The 19,567-nt window shown below is 44.8% G+C and overlaps 1 protein-coding gene across 1 annotated transcript in view; it reads left to right on the forward strand.

Moving 5' to 3' along the window:
* Positions 1-268: 268 nt before the first annotated feature.
* Positions 269-19,567, forward strand: part of arhgap10 (Rho GTPase activating protein 10) — a 51,427-nt gene continuing 32,128 nt past the window's right edge. The window contains exons 1-6 of the mRNA XM_036551156.1: positions 269-732; positions 11,945-12,040; positions 12,364-12,425; positions 15,388-15,459; positions 16,115-16,213; positions 18,065-18,175. Of these exons, the coding sequence (XP_036407049.1) occupies positions 579-732; positions 11,945-12,040; positions 12,364-12,425; positions 15,388-15,459; positions 16,115-16,213; positions 18,065-18,175 (594 nt within the window). The 5' untranslated portion in view covers positions 269-578. The remainder of the gene's footprint in view (positions 733-11,944; positions 12,041-12,363; positions 12,426-15,387; positions 15,460-16,114; positions 16,214-18,064; positions 18,176-19,567) is intronic.

The raw sequence follows: 19,567 nt of genomic DNA on the forward strand, positions 1-19,567 counted from the left end.
GACCTCTGTATTTTTGTTTGATTCCAGCGATTACCAAAAGGCTTAACTGCATTTGATATTTTATCTGCAACGAGCTCGGCTGGAAACTAGACTGGACAGTGCCGCGTAGCACGTTTTTTTTTTTTTTGTCAATTTAGCTGAGAAATCAGCAGAACCTGCTACGTCACCGGCTGCGAGTCGCTGCAAGTTAGCTTGAGCGCTACGTTCTCGACTGTGACCTCTGCCAATAGCAGAGACGCCCAAATCCCGCCCGCAAATGACAAGCGGACCTTATACCAACTGCGAGCGCACAGGCGCCCACATGCTCACACAGTAAATGGCAAAAGCCCAGTGATTAGCGTAATTTACTCGAGCACTGTGACTGAAGTTATTCTTTAATCAGCCGTTATTACCGAAGCATTTTCGAGACGCGGGGTGCGTCGATTACCAAGCCACTTTGTTATATGAGGCGTTTACTGTTTTATGGAGTGTAAGCATTCCAGATATAGCTAGAGTTGCTGCTTTCCTTCAGCGAGCGTTATTATCATTCAGCAACAGTTTTACCCGAGGAGGATCGAGTTCGTTTGTGATCAACAGCAATGGGATTACACCCTTTGGAGTTCAGTGAATGCTACCTGGACAGTCCGTCTTTCAGAGAAAGAATAAAGGCACACGAAGCGGAACTGGACAAGACAAGCCGCTTCATAAAAGAACTTTATAAGGATGGAAAGAATCTCATCAATGCCACTAAACGTGAGTTTAACATTGTTTCAGATCACCCTTAGTTAACTGCTAGCGAGCTAGCTAACAAGCAACTTGAGCTAACAGTTGTGGCTATCTAGCCAGCAAGCCTGTGAAAAAATTACTTGGGCTGAAATGATCTTTCCTTGCGTAACTTAGCGTGTAATGTTAGTGAATTTGTAGCCAGCTGGTTAGCTCACTACCTGAAAAAACTCACAGCCTCATTCAGTTTGCTAACTTTAGCTATCTAACGTAAATAGGCATGTTAACGCCATGTCTGGAATGTAGCTTTCCACCTTAGTACCATGCTAAAACAGTTTATTTGCTAAACGTGTCTAAAGTTATTATGGACAAAGCTCCAACCTTGGCGACATGGCAGTGTGATTGCAATTACAGTACACGTCGATTACGTTTTGCGATGAATGCCTCTAGCTGTGTTCCGCAACTTCAGGAGTGTAACTGGCTAGTTAGCTAACAGGTTACGTTGCTAAAAGCATTACTCAGGTTGTCGACTCTTGGATGTTGTGCCAGGATTGCAAAACATTAGATTAGCTCGGGGAGTTACTCACTAGCTAGCTAACTAATCCGCTATGATGATAACGTCACTGTAAGAGAACCCATTTCCTGTGATACCGCTGGGCAGCTGGCTAGGTAGTTACTCGCTCCGTAGATCAGAAACTAATTTTAGCCTAAGACTTGTTATTGAGTAATTCAATAGTAAGTGTGCACAACAGGTGTGACGGTGCAGTCTACCACATTACCACGTGGAAGTCCGTGGTGGACATGGCTGAAAGGTGGCATTGGGCGCGGACCGGCATTATGCAAATTATGAGATTGTCACTGACCGATGTTGATGTATCCTGTGTTGGATAATCAGTTTTATTGTGTTCGTGTTACAGTACGAACAGGCAATAAACACTGAGCAATAAGCAGTAACCAAAAGCAAACCTCGATCCCATCTCGTCGTTGCTCACTTCTGGTACATTAATTTAAATATTTAACACATCGCTGTCATCCAGTACCACAAAGCTGCTGTCAGCTCATAGCCGCAAAGGAGTGTCCTTACAGCTGTTACACTAAATGCGACAGTGGAATTGTACTTCCACCTTCAGATAGTGCTGGAGGAATTCATGTGAGAACTTGAATAGCCATGAAGGTCGGATTCCAAACTATTCCCTTTGTTTTGGAACGATTTTCATGCCAACCTGTCTCTACATACAAATCTAATGGCAGAGTAATTAAATTAATATGCGTTTAACGAAACTCCCATGATTTGTAAACCTGTAACCCAAAGGCTCAGCATCATAATGGCGTCTAGTTTGCTTTTTAACAAATCCTCAAATGGAAAATGGGCTAGTTCTAATTTTTCCATGAGGAGTAAGCACTCTTCAGTAATGGTTTCTTGTTTTTGAGCTTCTTTGTTTTGCCAGCATGGGTTTTTGTCATGGAATTTTGAGCAGGGCTGCTTACTGGTTTGGTGTATATATCATCTTTCACTTCTTTCCACTGGAGGAAGCCCCACTGATTGCGAGAAGTGAACACAGGCCCGTGTCGTTTGACAAAACCACCCTTCTGTCACTTTTATAGGCCAGAAGGGAATTTTAGTGGAGGGCTTCCATAGTTCCCAGTTTAATATTGATGTGTAACATTGATAACACATACATTTTTGCGCTCTGGGGATACCTGCAGTTTGGATTTATTTATGTCATGAAGCCATACTGTTTGGTAAGTTAATACCTACAGTACTCAAAAATAGGTGTAATTCTTATGCCTGTATTGTTCTTAGTGTACCTCATACACAGAGCTTATGACTGTGGTATAAGAACCAGGAGTAAGTGAAACCCTGTGGAAAATGACATTTACTACCTTTGTTTAAAAAAAAGAAAACATGAATGTGTTATTTCTTTTTAACTTTGAGTGCGTGAACCCCATAGCCTGTGTTTTGTGCACCTGAATTCACAACCAAGTGCCCAGACTTGTTTTCGTTTCTCATTGACTCACCAAAAATGACCCACTCTGCCAGAAGTAGCATTTTACACAGCTGTTCATCCCTGAAATTACCGCTCGTCCTACACTAGCCGACCAGGGCAGGTCAAGTCCTGATATGAAGCACACCCATCATAGTGTGCCTTAATGGTTACCCGTCAAAAGTGTGTTTTTTTTTTTTTTTTGAAAACTGCCTCATGGAACAGCGCAGCTGTCCTGAATCAGGATCATACGCGTCCCCGGTGACAGCGCAGGGGAAAGCACCCACTCGCATAGTCATCAGGTTTAATTATGCTACGTGACGAAGCGAGAATGCTTGGCTCTGATGGTTGTTTTCATGCCTCTGAGTCCTGCTCCTTCTTTAAGGGTTGTACTTTGGTTCTCCTAGCTTGGAGTAAAGGCTATGGGCTGTGCTTGCTGTTAAAGCAGAGTAAGATCAATGCATGAATGTATCTGAATGAAGTCCCCCTGTATATTTTAAATGAGTTTAGTGATTTTACTGCTGCAGTTTTCCTTAACACTTCCTGTTTGTGTGTGTACTCTATTTGTGTCCCAAATAAATGCAGTGTAGTTAAACCTCTCAGCTGAAGTGTCCAGGCCCTCAGGTCTTAAGAGGGCTCAGTCAAGCTGAGACAGCATGTTGTTAGTGTAACATTACACCAATGCAGTTGTCCCTTAGGAAGAGCTGATGGGAAGAAAATCCTAAAAATAAATTCTGTGCCCAATGTGGATTCATTTAAGGTCCAATATACAGTAGAAACAACATACTGTCCAGACTTACTGTTCCAAAGTAACTGAGCATTTGGTTGCAAGTCTTCTGGCATTGTGTAGCGTTCTGGCTATTCATGGTATGTCTTCTTAAAAATAATTCTTCTCTGGCTACTCTACTCTTCACTCTTACCACTTCCTTTTTGCAGTAACCATGTAACATGTATATATATTATTAAAGTATATATATACTTTAATATCACTGGGGCATTAAACAGAGCTTCTGAAAACTTTGTCCTCTTTTGCTGTGACTACTATTCAAGCTTTCATTTGTACACATTTTTGAAAAAGCGGAGGAGAAAGTGTGACAACAACAAGCCTTCCCCAGCCGTGCACAAACAGCCCGTTTCCTCGCTCTGTGTAAGCGCGTGTTTTCTCCTCAGCTGTGGGCGTAAGCTCGCGCCGCCTGTGCTCAGAGTGGAGCAGCCATTACCACAGCGCTACAAAGGGTGGAGTGCTGCTCCCGGGGCCGGCGGGCAGCAGGCTCAGACAGCAGCTGAAACGACTAGTTGTCGTGCATTACATCATAGGTAGAACAGAGCTGCTTGAAGCTGTGCTCACGATTTCCTGTGAGCCCTCATAGATGGAGCTTCCTGTGAGCTAGCCTATAGATGAGGTGGTTAGCAAACCCAGTGAATGTAAGCAAATGCAAGGACCTTCCCATCTGAGAGGTGAATCGGGTCACTTTGCATCATTTTACATCATATGGTTTTTGCATTTCCGGTTAGAAACAAAGAAGTTGAGGGTTGTGATAAGTGTTACACAAGAACCATCACACCCACTTTTTTCATGCATTTTTCTGCCTCATACAGTAAATGTTTTACAGTGTTTGTTTTTCAAATGGAATTAGCATGGATTTCCTCTGAACTGCTTTGACTTGTTTATGTTTCAGATCCACTGCTGTGTATTGTGTGTTTATGTCTGCATGCATGTAAGTGAGTGAGCTTTAAACAGGCAAATCTACATCAGTGGCCGAAGCTTTGGCTACACCAAATTACTGCTGGGGAGAAGAGAAGCCATTCTTCATGAAAACTCTAGAACAAAGAGGACCTCTCAGAACAGGCAATAATTAGGCTAAATGATTTTCCCCCTTTTTTTCAGGCCTCACAGAATCATTTATAATTCCGGTTCTAATTGTCCTCTTGCGCTTGGCATGCTTCAAGATAAACAGATACTTTTTTTTCTTGAAAGCCCTCTTCTGTATCTTTGTCAACATGTCAGAACTGGATTGGTAGAGGAGTGATTGTTGTGTGTCAGGTTTAGCCGCATGTGTCCGTGGCTTTATTTTCAGGACCTAAGGGAGTAATGTTTCCTCAGCATTATTTTTGTGGCTCTTAAGCAGAGACAAGCTAACATTTAACCTTGATTGAGTGACTTTGCTCTCTGTGGAACGACAGCATGTGTGTGCAGACAGTTAACCTGCAATACAGTAGCAGGACACACAGTTTGTCTGTGTCAATGTATACATTTGTAGTTATGATTTCTTTCTACTTTTATGACCAGAAGGTGGTAGTTTTCATCATTGGTGCATATGGTGCATGGTGCAGACTAGTGAATTTAACTGTAGGAGTCATTTGCCTTCCACTAGGGATACATTCAATAGATCCCCGCGAATGGGGAAATCTTTGGGTACTGTACCCAATGACCAGTGATGAAGTGTACACAACCACGTTTTCTGTAAAACAGCAACAGAATAATACAATATAAAAGTAAAACTCTGAGTTTGTTGCCGTCATTTAGACATGTGGAATATATAAGTAAATATAAGAGAGGGTGGGTTGGTCTGGCATTCTGTGGCCCGGGAGCAGGGGACAGGGAGTGCTGCCTACTGCAAATATACAGAACCACATCTCACAAATATGTGAATTTGGTGCACCTCCTGTTCTGGACATGGTGCTCTTGTGCACTTCGTTTCACATCTGAAATTTTCTAATCCAAATATCTGACAGAAAATCGTGAAACAGTGACTATAATCTCATTCAGGACAATATTTTCCCTGGTTTGTATTTGATGTAGTCTAATCCAGCTATCTGAAGGGAAATCGTGAAAAACAAAAGCCCGTATCAGTGTCAGAGCCTTCACTGACATTCCATTTCATCACCGCGTGTTTGCATTCCAGGGGGTGTTTTCTGCAGGGTATTGTGGGTGGTGTCTAAACTGAACACACACACACAGTGTGATGTCATGCCTCTCTGACTGAAGCCCCTCCCTCAGCGTCTGCTGGTCACTCCCTTATGTTCCACAGTGTTTCCCATAGAAACCCCCTACAAAACCTTGGGTTATCCTTACATCTGCACATTAAGGCCAGTCAAAAGTGAAAGCACTCTTATCAGGAGGTCTAAGACAGGAAATCTAAGAGCCATTCGACCCCAAAAGTAAAAGTAAGCCAGCGGCTTTGGTCAAGAACTGAAGCACGTAATTTGAGCCGCCCGCACCCACACGCCTTTTTCTGGCTCATTACTGTGGTGGGAGGAGGTTTTGCCCTTAGTTGGAGTGGAGTCGGTCCTGTCAGATCCTGAGGCTCTCCTACGACCTATATGACTCCTATATGACCCACCTATGACCCATGTTTCTGTAGTATAACAGATTCTGAATAGAAATGCATATTTTGCCAGTGGCGGTCTTTTTCATCTTTTCAGCAGCTAAGCCCTGATTGACTTAGCGCTTGTAGCCGCAGTCTCACAGCAAAGGTGTAATCCTTGGAGGTATTGTGTTTCGGTTATTGAAATGAACAGAGCTGAGAGTACCTGGATAGCTGGCAACGCTTGCAGCGCTGGCAGGCTCTGCCGTCAGTGTCCCACTGGCATTCATAATGCATAAAGGGCGGGGTCGGGAAGTGAAGGGGTGCTAGCTGTTGCTTGGTGGACGGTCTTATGCATTTTATGTTGATTGGTCTCTGTAATATGGCAGGAGCAATCCTGCGAGATTACCCTGCGAATGGAATTCGGTAAGAGCCAGACCCATGCTGCTCTGACAGGGAACGGCTGTTTACAGCATACATTTGACACAGCACGCATGCATTGGTACTTGGAACTCCCTGTGTTGAGATTGCAATGGCAGGGGTGCCATCCACCAAGTTAGGTCAGTGGGGAGTACCTCAAAACATACGCAGCACTGAGAGTCAGGCCCAGTTTAGTGTTAATACAGACACTTGGGCAAGAGATAAGGGTATATACTCAAAACAGTGGTTTCTAGGGGACTTTTTCTTGAGTCATAAGCCAAGGATATCGAAGTAAATCTGTGTAGTGTGTGCGGTATCTATGTAGTATCTATGGAAACAGGCACAAACATGATTTCGTAACTCCCTGGCGATACCGTGTGTGAGAGACAGCAGGCGAGGTGGTGGCCGTGCAGGACGCTCGGCTGTGGAAAGCGCTGGAGTTTCCTGAAGGAAGCACGATCCCCGGGCCCTCTGGGCACAGATGGAGCTCCAGCGCACCGGCCACTGGAGGAAGAAACAAAGGATGTGCCTCTGGTTCTGTTTGTTCCTGTAGCCCTTTCTCAGAGGGCTGTGGAAATTTCTGCGGCCGTGACGAGCCTTTCACCAGCCGAGACCGTCATCGAAAGCAGTCCGAATACACCCTTCGTTTTACACTGTTGTAGATTTACAGGCAGCCTGGGGTTGAACGTTTTAGAATCTGGTCTTTTAATCGTGAATAGAGTGGTGGACAGGTGTGTGTGTGTGTATGTGTGTGTGTTTGTTTGTGTGTGTGTATGTTGCTCATTCAAGCTTCCGTTCTCTTGTGCTGGAAAGAGTGTCTGGATAAGAGCGTCTTGTAATTGTGGATACACAGCACTTTCAACTGTCTCAATCAGTGTGTTGAATTGGCTGGTTTTGAAGCGGTGTGTGTTGTGGGGAGTCTTTTCTGTTTTTAAAAAGGGCAAATCAGTCTTTCTGAGCGGCATTCCATTTTATTTCACTGTTTTCATTGGTCTTAATGCATCAACCACAACAGTATCCAGCTGGCGGGTCAATTTGTATTGTTTCATATCGCTGTAGAATTATTACCAGCACTCGGAGCCGCTAAGAGGGGGGCTTCCTGAAGTTGCAGAACAGAGTGACCTGGCCAGTATGTAGAGTCTGATGATGGGTGGAAGATAAGGGGGAGACACTCCCCTCACTGCCCGAAAACGGATGCAAGCCGTTACCGGTAGCCAGTGGGATGAGATAAGGAGAAGTGACGATCTGGGGAGGCCGTGGACCAGCACAGCAGTGGCATTCTACATTAGCTGCAGGGGTTTCACCGCACATGTAGGAAGGGAGTTGCAGTGCTCCAGGTGGGAGAAGACCAGGACCTGGCCCAATGGGTGCGTTAAGAGGGTGGTGAGGAAAGGAGTGGGTTCTTCTGATGTTCTATAAGAAGAACCTTCAGGCCCTGCTGACCAATGCCATATGGTCCCTGAGAGTCAGTCTGCTGTTTACTGTCCCCACGAAACAACAGAAGGTCATTGCGTCCATGTGAATGGCAGTAACCTACAGAGCCCTGTGACCTACTTTCACTAGGTCTTTACCAGAGACCCACTCTCCCATGAAAGCCTCCCCACGTTTGGCTTCTAGGGAAGTTCTTGAAAATGCTTTCTTTTAATTTGGATTTGCTGCCTGTTATAAGTTTGAACACATACTGAAATGCTTGGCCTGATAATGGCTGAATGTCATTCTTGATATTTCGCATTTTTGTTCTGTGAGAGGAACTTTAATATCTGATTAATGGATGGGAATGTCACCATGACTCAGTCACTGGGCGGGTGTGTGTACGCAGCTTAGTAGGCCCGGTTGCCTGAAGTTGTCTGAAGTTCCTTAATTCACAGGGTTTTTGCAGAGCATGAGGTTAAAGTCTGTACAGTGAGTGACGTGGACCCTAACGTAACGGAACTACTTCAGTCAGCCAGTGATTCACCCCAGGTCAGCTGGGAGCCACATACAGTGCTGCACATCCAGGATCTGCATTAACTGTTGAAACTTTGAAGCATTTGAACCACGCCAGGAAGGTTTTGTGAAACCCTGAAAGGACTTTTCACTTCAGCACAGTGTGCCTTTGTCTCCTGTGACCGTGGTGCTCATCTCCTGTGGAGATGGAGCTGTGTGAACATAAGGCAGTAATGTCATAGGCGTGGCCTTCTCATTAGGGGTGTAGCGATTCATTCGTTTGTTTCAACGATCCAGCCGTATCAATATTGCATGTGAGAACTGATCCCTACCTTTAATTTATTTATCTATTTTTATTCATATTAATGCAAAAATTCTGATGAAATTTTGAGCATTTCTGACAGTTCTAGTTATCTTTGAACATTGAGCATCCTTTCAATGGCATGTAATGAAGAAATGTTTAGATACTCTACATTTCTTTAAAAGCACAATAATTTTAAGGTTACATTGAATCATATTGTATTTGTTTGTACCAAATTGTGTCACATTGTATTGAAGTGAACTATAAGATGTATTACAGTATATATCAGATCATTGCTTAGGTAGCAATTGTGCCATTTGGCTGTTAAGCAAGAGGGTTACACCTTTATTGCACATTAAAGGTAACCAGGTCAGAGAGGGAAACCGGCATTCTCTGGGTTACAATGGGTAGGAGACTTTACTGCCCTCTCTAAATCCTCTTTTCCCTGATGAGAAGTCAGCCACTCCTAAACTGTTCCATAAACTTTGACAAGCAGTCGGGCCTGAACCTCGCTTTGATCCTGGACTGTCAGCAGTCACAAAGGTTTTGTTTTACTACCCTGATTGCGGAAGAGATCAAGGGGAGACTTTGCTCGTCCTCCGGATGTTGATTAAGGCTGATTAAGCTGGGTCCTACAGTCAGACTCTTAGACCGGGTGATTAATGGGTGTAACCAAATACAGGATGTCTCAGAGTGCCGTATTGCACGTGGGAGGAAAAACAGCTGAGTTTCTCAACTCCGTGAGGTCGGCTTGCGGTGTTTTTAACCCAAGCCATCGATTCTGTCAAACAACGCAGGCCCTAATCGTTTGGCTTTTGGTGTCAGCTGGCCCCCTTTTCGCTCGTGCGAAGGATTTCTAGAGAAACATTGAATGTTTCCTCTCTAAGCAAGCAGACCCAGGCAGATGTGGTTTGTAGACTCCTGATAGCGTACGGGCCCGTCTTTACATTGGCAGCGGGCCAGGAAGGGACCCCCCCCACCGAGCGAATGTTTACATCACAGAGAGAGCTCGGTTTCCGGATCAAACAGAAAGGTCAAGGGGAAAAAAGAGCGCCTGTGACGAAAGTGTTACATGCGCGGCTGGCACAGAAGAAGCTGGAAACGAGACCAGAGCACGATCGTGCCACGACATGCTCAGCCATTTCCTCAGAGCTGTTGTCTCTCAGCCTCTACTTGCCCTTGAGACGGACAAATTTGAAATGGAACGATTTTTTATTTTGAAAACTTTAATATATAAGTGACATATATTCCTAGAAGAAAAAAAAACACTGGCAGGTTAGTGTAGTAGCAGTTATTTCTTCTGGTAGCACTAGCACAACCCAGTGTAGTGTAACACTCCTCACACAAAGTGTTACCGAAATCGCCGAAACGGTTTCCACCTGGCTCAGAAATATTCTGATGGATCGGTTTCCCATGGAGGCAGAGGATATGGCGATGGCAGCGGCCCGGGAAGGCAGCTTACGGCAGCGGCAGGGTATTTTAAGACTCCAGTTATGACCGGTATCCAAAGAAGCACTAATATCAGCTTTAACATCTAATAATACCAGAGGAGGAATCAGAGGAGATCAGCATCCAGAGCTGGCACTGCAGCTGCTCCTCTGCTCCTTAAAGGGCCACACTCCAACTGCCATTTCGGTTGGCACTTTCAAAATGTCTCTGCCGTTTCAATTGGTCTGTTTGTCTCCAGACTAAAGCATAGGGTGGAAGCAGCACATTAGTACACTACATTACATTAGTAATTACATTGCATTACATTAGTACCCCGTACCTTACAGTTTTGGTAAATGAAACCTATAAAACGGTCCATGAATCAATACATTGATAGCCCATTATGGTTCAAATGGTTAATTCTTCCAAATTTCCAAATCAAGGATTAAGTAATGGTTTTTGTTTTTTTCATTGTAAATTTTACCCAAGACATTTCAGTTTCAAACTGACACAGTGGCTGTTTTTTCTAGTCAGATGTGGTTGTCCTTGGATTATATTAAGGATATCTGTTTTGTTCTTTCATTCCTTTCTCACAGCATACTAGATATCTTCATACTATCTTGGCGTGCACCACAGAAAGTCAGGAAAGAGAGGGAAGTAGCCTGCAGGCAAGATTAACATGAACATAATGTGTTTCTAAGTGGCATTCTTATCCCTTCTGCTTGGCAAACATGCGACAGTATTTGTGTTTCAATATGGTTCAAGGAATTTGGCATTGTTTTTCGATTGAACTGTTGAAAGCTAAGATTACCCAAAAAGGACATTTTGCAGGGTTTCTGACAGTTTAAATTTAACGGAATTTTTAAGGTAGGCACTGAAAAAAAAAATACAAGTCTTTCATTTGGTTATCTTATTTGGACAGCGGAGAACATGTATTGCTAGCTACCCTCCTGCCTCCACTGGCCTATTCTGTGTTTTTCTCTCTGCCTTCCTCTGTGGCCGTACAGAATTCTCCATTCTGGCTCAGTCTTTCTTGTGAGGGGCCAAGTTCAGAGGAGACCGCAGCCTTAACTAAAAATATGCTTAGCATGCCAGGCTGTGTGGCGTAATGTACTGGCCCTTGCACAGGAGGGTGCACACAGTACCTACAGTGAAGTAAGTTGCTAAAATGTCATGAAAATTTTAATTAAAGTGCGGAGTAAATTACCTAGGGAAGACACAAATTGTGCTGTACAAGAGCATTTTTACAATGGTGGAAACAAGAAAACAAAGATTGCATAAAGGATTAGGTTAAACAGCGCCATGTTAAGATAGCACTGGATTGTAAATCTTGCTCAGAGTCAAAGACAAAATCAGAAAATGGGTTAGCCTTAATGTAGCTTGATACTTTGATAATCATGTAGGTCCTTGTTAAGTTTTTCTTTTACATGTTAGGAAAACAGTGACGGGTACAATGCACAGGATATGAAAAGGATACTTTCAGACTCCGTCTGACGTGTTGACTGCCGGTGGTGACTGTGAAATTTCCCTTACTTGGCGGGATAGGGGTGCATTGACCCCTCTCCTAATTCTGCAGCACTCTCTGCCAGCAAGTACTTTGCTAGAATTGATCCTGTATGGTAACGTAGAGTACTACTTTTAGTAATAGCACTACTAGCTGTACTAGTTTACTGCTAGTAAAAACAGCAATACTTTTTTTTGCAAGGGAAATGCCTTTTGATATGCAGCAGCAGTGTAGCAGGGCGCTCAACCTCAGGGTTAGAAGGTAAAGGGAAACTGAAGCACCTGCGTGTCTGTATATCTACACACTGGCGATGGAAGCACAGCAGCCTCGACCTTTCACCTGTGCGCTTACCTCTCTCTCTGTCTTTCAGAGCTGGGGATGGCCCAGCGGAAGTTTGCGCAGTGCCTCGGAGAGTTTCAGTTTGAGTACATCGGAGATGCCAAGACCGATGATGAGAAATGCATAGGTGAGGATATACGTGTTTAACACCCTGTACCCTGTACCTTGGCAACACAACTGCCATTTCATTGTCATTTTTGACATACCTGCTCCTATGCCTGCACATATTTTTGATTTTGTATTTTCCATTGTGCTGAAGTTTGTTCTTCCCCCTCTGTATCTCATGACCTGAAATGATATGAGTACGCACTGTAGTATTTTATTGTTGAATTACCCACCCTTCTCTTGTAAATCATCAAGATCTAAACTGTCAAATGGTGGTGCATCTCCTGTTTTTAACAGTTTGATCTTTTCGAAAAGCTTTCTACATTGATGGTTTATGCATTTCAGATGAATCGTTGCAGGAATTTGCCTCTTTCCTGAAGAACTTAGAAGACCAAAGAGAACTGATGGTGAGTGTGCATGACAGAAGCACTGGAAGGGCATTAGAATATTTAGTGGCACTTTTTGGAAGTTCATCTTTCTTTCTGTTAAAAATCAAGCACTTAAATTATTTTAAAAGTGATGTTGTTTTAGTGTGCAAAAGTAGTTTTAACTTACAGTTTTGTAGGGGGAAAAGTTTTGGAAGTTGGCATGGTATTGGAAGGTGTGGGTGTCGTGTGTCCTAGAATTTGTACTCATTCATCTCAAACATATATTTAACATGAATAACTAGCGTCACTGCACGTTGATTCAAATACATTCTCCTGAAGCTGTTGCATATTTGTGATTGTTGGAATACATTTAATATCTACCTTGCTTCCTTGCTGAGATACTAATGGTCTTGTATAGGGTTTGCAGCTTATTACATTTTGCTCAGAAGAACTTGCATAGCTTACATTTGTATGTGTTGTCCATACCAACTATCAGCTGTTCAGCAGTTCACGTTAGGTACCTTGCCAAGGGTTACAACAACAGCGCCACACTGGGGAATCTAACCTATGGGTTTCGAGCCCTGGTCCTCAACCTCTGCACCACACTGCACCCCAGACACCCCCAGCAGCGGTGTGGCATCTCCGAGCCGGTTCCCTCAGACACACGAGCACATGTGCAGCACGGCCCAGCAATGAGCTCTGCTATATTCAGTTTTCAGTCAGGCGTGTCTGTACATGTACCCAGGTTCCTCATAGAGCTGTGAGTGGGGAATCCTATCAAACACAGTCTTTTGGCACCAGTGCAGATACCGGAGCCAGAACTGTTAGGTGTAGAGTGACCTGCTGACAAGAGTAACCGATAAAAGCGTCATTCTCGTAAAACGATCTGACACCGCTGGAGTGACTACACAATACTCCACTTAGAGTCACTCCACAAGAGTCACCCTCTTATAAGGATCATAACATACTGGAGAAGCCTGACGGTGACAGGGTGAGCAGTGATGATATGAAGAGCAGGTGGACGCCATTCCCGCCACGTTGTCTGCCCCACGTGCTCCCGGCCGCTGGCGGACACAGCCCTGCCAAATGTGACAGGGGACTCTCGTAACTGTTACGCAATAGGCCGTGTTCAGTCATGAAGCCTGATTGAGTTTGCGGCTGTCTGGAAAGAAAAAGGAACCTTACCATTCGCATCACCCCCGCTTCTGAAACAAGAGTCCTCCGGTTGCGTTTCTCCGGCTCGTTGGCCTGAGCTTCTCACACAAACGCTGGCTGTTGTTCTCCGTCATGCCATTATGCTGAAAGTATGACTGCCCCTCAGGTCATGTGAGTTGAGGGGGAATGAGGTAGTGTCAGCATTTACATTCCTCAGTCCTGATAAGGACACATCTCAGTGAACGCACATGAACATTAGTACTATGACCAAGAACGGAAGTGTTAACAATGAGCATGACGATTACAGTAATAGCAATAAGCATAATAACAGCAATAACCAAGATGATTATTATGTAAATCATCATCAATATCATTGTCATCACCAAATACAGATGTGGTAATACATATCTGGCATTACAGTTTGCAGCAGCAGCTGTTGGCTACAGTGCGTTACTCTAGGTGCACAGGTGAGTGCATTTGAATAGCTCGCAGTAGCACTTGATTGCAGAGGTGTGCGGCCTGCTGTGTTAGTGTTGGGGTGACACTCCCTCAGCTGGTGGGGAAGCCCAGGACTGCACACGCGGCGCAGAGAGGGAGCTGCGGAGTTGTTTTGCTCCAAGGCCAGGCAGAGACCCGCCCGATTGGAATGCTGAGCGCTGGCGTCATGGCCCTGCAGCCCGGGGAGGTGGAATGGGCGGGCAGGACGGGTCTCGCAGAGAGAGGGAGAGAGAGAGAGGGAGAGAGAGAGAGGGAGAGAGGGAGGGAGAAGGGAGAGAAAGAGGGAGAGAGAGAAGGGAGAGAGAGGGCGAGAGGGAGGGAGAAAGAGAGGGAGAAAGAAGTGAGATAGAAGGGAGAGAGAGAGGGAGAGAGAGAGAGAGGGAGCGAGGGAGAGAGAGAGGGAGAGAGAAGGGAGGGAGAGAAGGGAGAGAGGAGAGAGAAGGGAGAGAGGAGTGTCAGGGAAAGGGGGGAGAGAGGAGTGTCAGGGAAAGGGGGGAGAGAGAGGGAGAGGTGGGGGTGGAAGAGTAGGTAGAGTAGGGGAAGAGAGGGAGAGAGGAGATAGAGAGAAATAGAGGGGAGAGGGAAGTGAGAAGGAGATGTTGGGGGTGGGGAGGGAGAGGGAACAGAAAGAGTGAGTAATAGAGCATTATACTGTCACAGGGTGAGCAAGTGTGAAATATGTAGATGTAGACACAGGAGAAAGTGTGGTTGACAGTGGGGATGGGTGGGGGATGGGGGGGATTAAAGCCATAAAAGTCCTGTGGTTGTGAAAGAGTTGAACAGAGACATAAACATAGCCTGGGTGATGACTGGGAAAATAACTGCTTAATAAAGGTTCAAAACTAACATGTGACCAGACAGAATTACCCTGTCTTAATTCAATCATTTGGATCCTTTTAGTGCAGAGAGTAACGTTATTGTATTTCTTGAGAGGGTCACAGTAGATTAACTTTCATTCCTTGAGTGGTTACCGCTGCTCTGTCCTGAGCATTAACACATATATATACAGACATGGTAATTGCGCTCATTACGGAAATGCCATCAATCATCATTGTTTAAATGTTGCATTTGTGGCTTCTTTTTTTATAGAACTCGTCCAACAACTCCAAAACATCTGTCATGCTTGCTAATTCTCACAAAGTGTCAGATGTAAATCCTAAAATTCTGTCATGGATGAAAGCTACCGTAAATGGAGATTGAGGGAGGTTTAAAGTGAAGTCGCCTGGCATTGCTGGGAACACTGTTGGGCTGGCGTGCTGTCATACTGAGGGGAACCAGCAGGAGGCGGTGTTCACATTGCGAGGAGGTCACAATGCTGCACGGCAGTAAGTGCTTTTTCTCTCCCCAGATGCGGAACATCACAGAAACGCTGCTGAAACCGCTGGAGAAATTTCGGAAGGAGCAGCTGGGCTCGGCGAAGGTACAGACACCCCTCACAGCCACCGTCCAACCTGAAATGATTATGTGAGGCATGGTCAGATAACTCAGAACTTAATATACAGAACTAGTCAAAAGTTTGAACACACCTGATTAAGATAATGGGTAACATGCATTCAAAGACATTTTGATATGAAGACATGCTTAAATGCTTGAGTTTTCTTTCTTAGAGAAATATAAATAGTGATGATGATGCTTATGTATGAAATTCTTTCCCCCCAAAAGACTAAAAATACTTTTTGGCTACTTTGAAAAATTTAAAATACAAGATATATGTAAGATTTGTTTAACACATTGCTCACTGCGTCGTTCCAGTATGAAATGTGTTATTTCATAGTTTTGATGTATTTCCTACTCCTAAAATGTGTAAAATGGTAAGAACAAAGAATAAAAGTTGCGTCCAAACTTTTGACTGGTACTTTATATGTATAATGATAAATGGTTTCATTGTACAGACAGCCTGTACCATGAAATACCTTGACTCTTTGTTCATTCGAATGATCTATTGGTGACTAGCTTCTGAGATTAACATGCAGAAGAAACAACCTTGCTCATATTGAGGGATTGCTCATGTTCTGTCACTGTGCCAGTGACACGCCTTTAGCCTGAAATGGGAATTCTTACATCTCCTATTACAGGAGGAAAGAAAGAAGTATGAGAAGGAAACAGAGAAGTACTACAGCTCTCTGGAGAAGCTCCTGACTCTGTCGGCGAAGAAGAAAGACCAGCACTCACAGGTACTCTCCCAATGGAATGGCTTTTACCGAGTGTTTACAAATAACTAAGTGTGAAGTAATTGCATGGGTGGAGAAATCCGCGCTCGGTGGAAAACGGTCATTAGCGGTAGCCAGGAACAGAGCGCCAGTGTTTTTAGCTGTGACTGCATGTCTAGAATGAGAACGTCAGAGACCCGTCGTTCCTGCTTCTCTGCCAGCACTCTGGAAATGGAACGGCATGGCAATGTTTTTGTACCGCTACAAAGGTCAGGTATGTGATAACTAATTGGAACTGCTGGCATCCCTCCTCCCCCCGACAAAGTCTTCCCAATTCACCCTGCCCTGTCCTGCAACAGACACCGTCCTTTTTTTCAAATACGGCCTTCACTTATCGCGTGAAGCCTGGTTTACCTAAGAGAGTGCGCTAAGCACAGCGGTTTCAAAAGACATTCTTAAACAGCCCTGCAAAAACAATTTTGACTGTTCTGTACTCCACGTGAACGCACTGGAGAGCTCAGAGGAAAGGCTGATGAGAGTAGCTTAGGGCAGCAGTGGGCAGTAGTGTGGAGTAGTGGTAAGGAGCAGGACTCGAAACCAAAAGGTCGCTGGTTCAATTCCCCAGTGGGATGCTGCTGTTGTACCCTTGGGCAAGGTACTTAACCCACAATTGCCTCAGTAAGTGCCCAGCTGTATAAATGGATGAAATTGTAACCTATGAAAGTCACTCTGAAAAAGAGTGTCTGCTAAATGACAGTAATGTAATGTAATTTAATATAATGTAAGCTTTGTCCTCAGTGGACTTGTTTTGTAAAGAGAAGGTAGGCTGTGGCCCATGGTTTTCCCACACAGAAGTGGCTGTGTGAAAGGCTGCTTGCCGGCAGGGTCGGCCTGCCTCTGTTGCTCAGCAGCGGGAGCGCCTGCAGATTTCACAGGCCAGCCTTGAGAGCGGGCGACCTTTGAGCGAAGACTCCCGCGCGTCATGTGCTCGGGCTAACCAGAGGAAGCGCCGCGGGGCCCTCGCGGCGTCACTGCTCCGTCTCTTTCCGCCCTCGTTTTCTCAGCGCCTTCTGCGGTGTTTGTTTCCATTCGCAGACTCCGCTACGTAGAACACACTGTTCTGAAACGTGCCGCCCTATGGTTTCCGGGCAGTTCGACTGAGCTACCTTGATTTCAGGCAGCAATCGCATGTATAGAAATGTCAGTACGTTTAACAGCCCAAAAGAACTACTTGGCAGAAAGAAAACTTCTGGATAATTCCTCCTCTGTGTGTTGGAATTTGGAAAATTTGTTACCATACGTAAAACCACACATAGAATAAATCCTGAGTGTAGTATGTTCTATTATTCTCACTGTCACGCTGTTGAATAAGGTCTGTAGGCGTCGCCCTGGCAGCGCATACCATTACACTGTTTACAACAGTCCAGAGCCCCTAGCAGGCTCCCTTTGTTCTGCAGTTTGGTACTGAAGGTTCTCTGTGTGACTCAGTGGAAATGACAGCCCTGGCCAACTCACAACCCCAGCGCCCTCCTTGTCAAATGGCGACTACCTCACTGACAACAAACTGACAGGTGATGTTAACCTGCTATCCTGGAATCTCCAGATTGTCTGCCTGCGCAGATCTCTGTATAGACTTACAAAGTTGGCAGCTCAGGTCAAAAAGCTTTAAGTATAGGGTACACATGTGTAGCAGCCTCCACTGCCAGAGGCTGTGCCAGAGTTCTTTTAATGGAAGTGGTTTTGTAAGTCCCGCTCACTAGTCCTTACGCTTTGTCCTGTGCTGTGGGACCGGCCTGTATCAGCCTGACCCCACTGAAGCACGTTCTGGGGCGTTATTTTGAGATTCGCGTTCCTGTCTCTCCCTCCGTCCTCCAGGCGGATCAGCAGGTGGAGGGGATGAGGCAGCACTTTCAGGAGGAGTCCCTGGAATACGTCTGCAAGCTGCAGGAGATCCAGGAGAGGAAGAAGTTTGAGTGCGTGGAGCCTGTGAGTACCCTGACACGTCGCTATGGGGATGGCACGCATGCTGACCTGTCAGTCGTGCAGACAACATGGCTGAAATTTGTTGTCTGTATTTGAAGAAAATAACTGAAGTGTGAAAGGTTAATGGTGAACCTTTCTCACCAATTAATTTAACATCACCGAGGGTTATTTAAGGCCTTCTTTGCACTCAAATCCAAAGCAACAAATCGGATATTGTCGAGATCTATTATTTCTCCACACACATTGTCTAATGTGCCACAAATGCAGTGGAGCAGCTCCAGACTACAGTCGTGCGCTACAGTCCTCTAGAGACCATACAGACTCCTCTAAGTGTCCGTGGTGATGATCACAGGTGAGAGATGTCAGACACCTCCTTAAAGATGTCCAGAATAAGTGCAGTACTGGTGCAGCTGCTCATTCGTGCCATCTTCAACAAAATATGCTGACCGACAAGTGTCGGCAAAGGAGTATATTTTCCCACAGCTTCTGCCATGACAGCCTCTGTCAGCCTGGACACCATGTAAAATATGGTGGGAATCTGCTTACAGGACAGGATGGCCCATTGCAGAGTTCAGGCTAGAATCTGATCCCCAGTGAAATCGGACCCAGAGCACTCCCATAGGTGGTTTGGAGAGTATTTTGACCGAAGGGATCCTGCTAGTGGTTTCTCAAAGAATGCAAGCTTTGTCGGTGTGACACATCTAAAACCCGAAGTAAACAAGTCGCTGAAGGTACAAAAGCGGGCGAAAGTGTTTGGTTGGGCAAAGAAAGCGTTCAAAAGTCAGGCTGACTAATGATTTATGCGTGCAGCCTGCCCTTAAGCTTTCAGCCTAAGATGCTTCCTGAGCTCTTCCAGAAGTTCAGACATTAATTGAAGTTCTAATGAGATGTGAATGCTAAAGGAAATTGGTAGAGGTGAAGGCAGACCGTTGGTAATTAATTGTAGGACAGCCCTTGACATCCTTTGAAAAAGTGCTATAACCTGTTTGTTGCTGGAACTTTTTAATAGCCATAGTTTAAAGTATTTTTGGTGAGGATTTTCACTTGATATTACTCAGTAATTGCATTTACCCTCATTGCCTAAAGAGAATAATTCTTTATATAATAACAGTTCGTACAGTGATCATCAGATAGTTAACACGCTCTGCAGTTCTAGAACCTGTGCCGGAGTTCTAGAGTAGTGCTGTTTTGTTAACAAAGCCAAGATGTTTGTGGAGCTCGTAAATTTACAGTATGCTATCACTTAAATTTGATCTGTGAGTTTCTTTAGAAGTTTGTGCCCTGCACTGACATGTTACATCTTTCATTTTATTTATTTCCTTGTAGCAAACTCAACATAGATAGGTCAGGCATGCAAAGAATTTAAAACCACATTCTCTTCTCTCTATATCTCTG

Source organism: Megalops cyprinoides, chromosome 18, assembly GCF_013368585.1.
Source record: "Megalops cyprinoides isolate fMegCyp1 chromosome 18, fMegCyp1.pri, whole genome shotgun sequence".
Taxonomy (NCBI): domain Eukaryota; kingdom Metazoa; phylum Chordata; class Actinopteri; order Elopiformes; family Megalopidae; genus Megalops; species Megalops cyprinoides.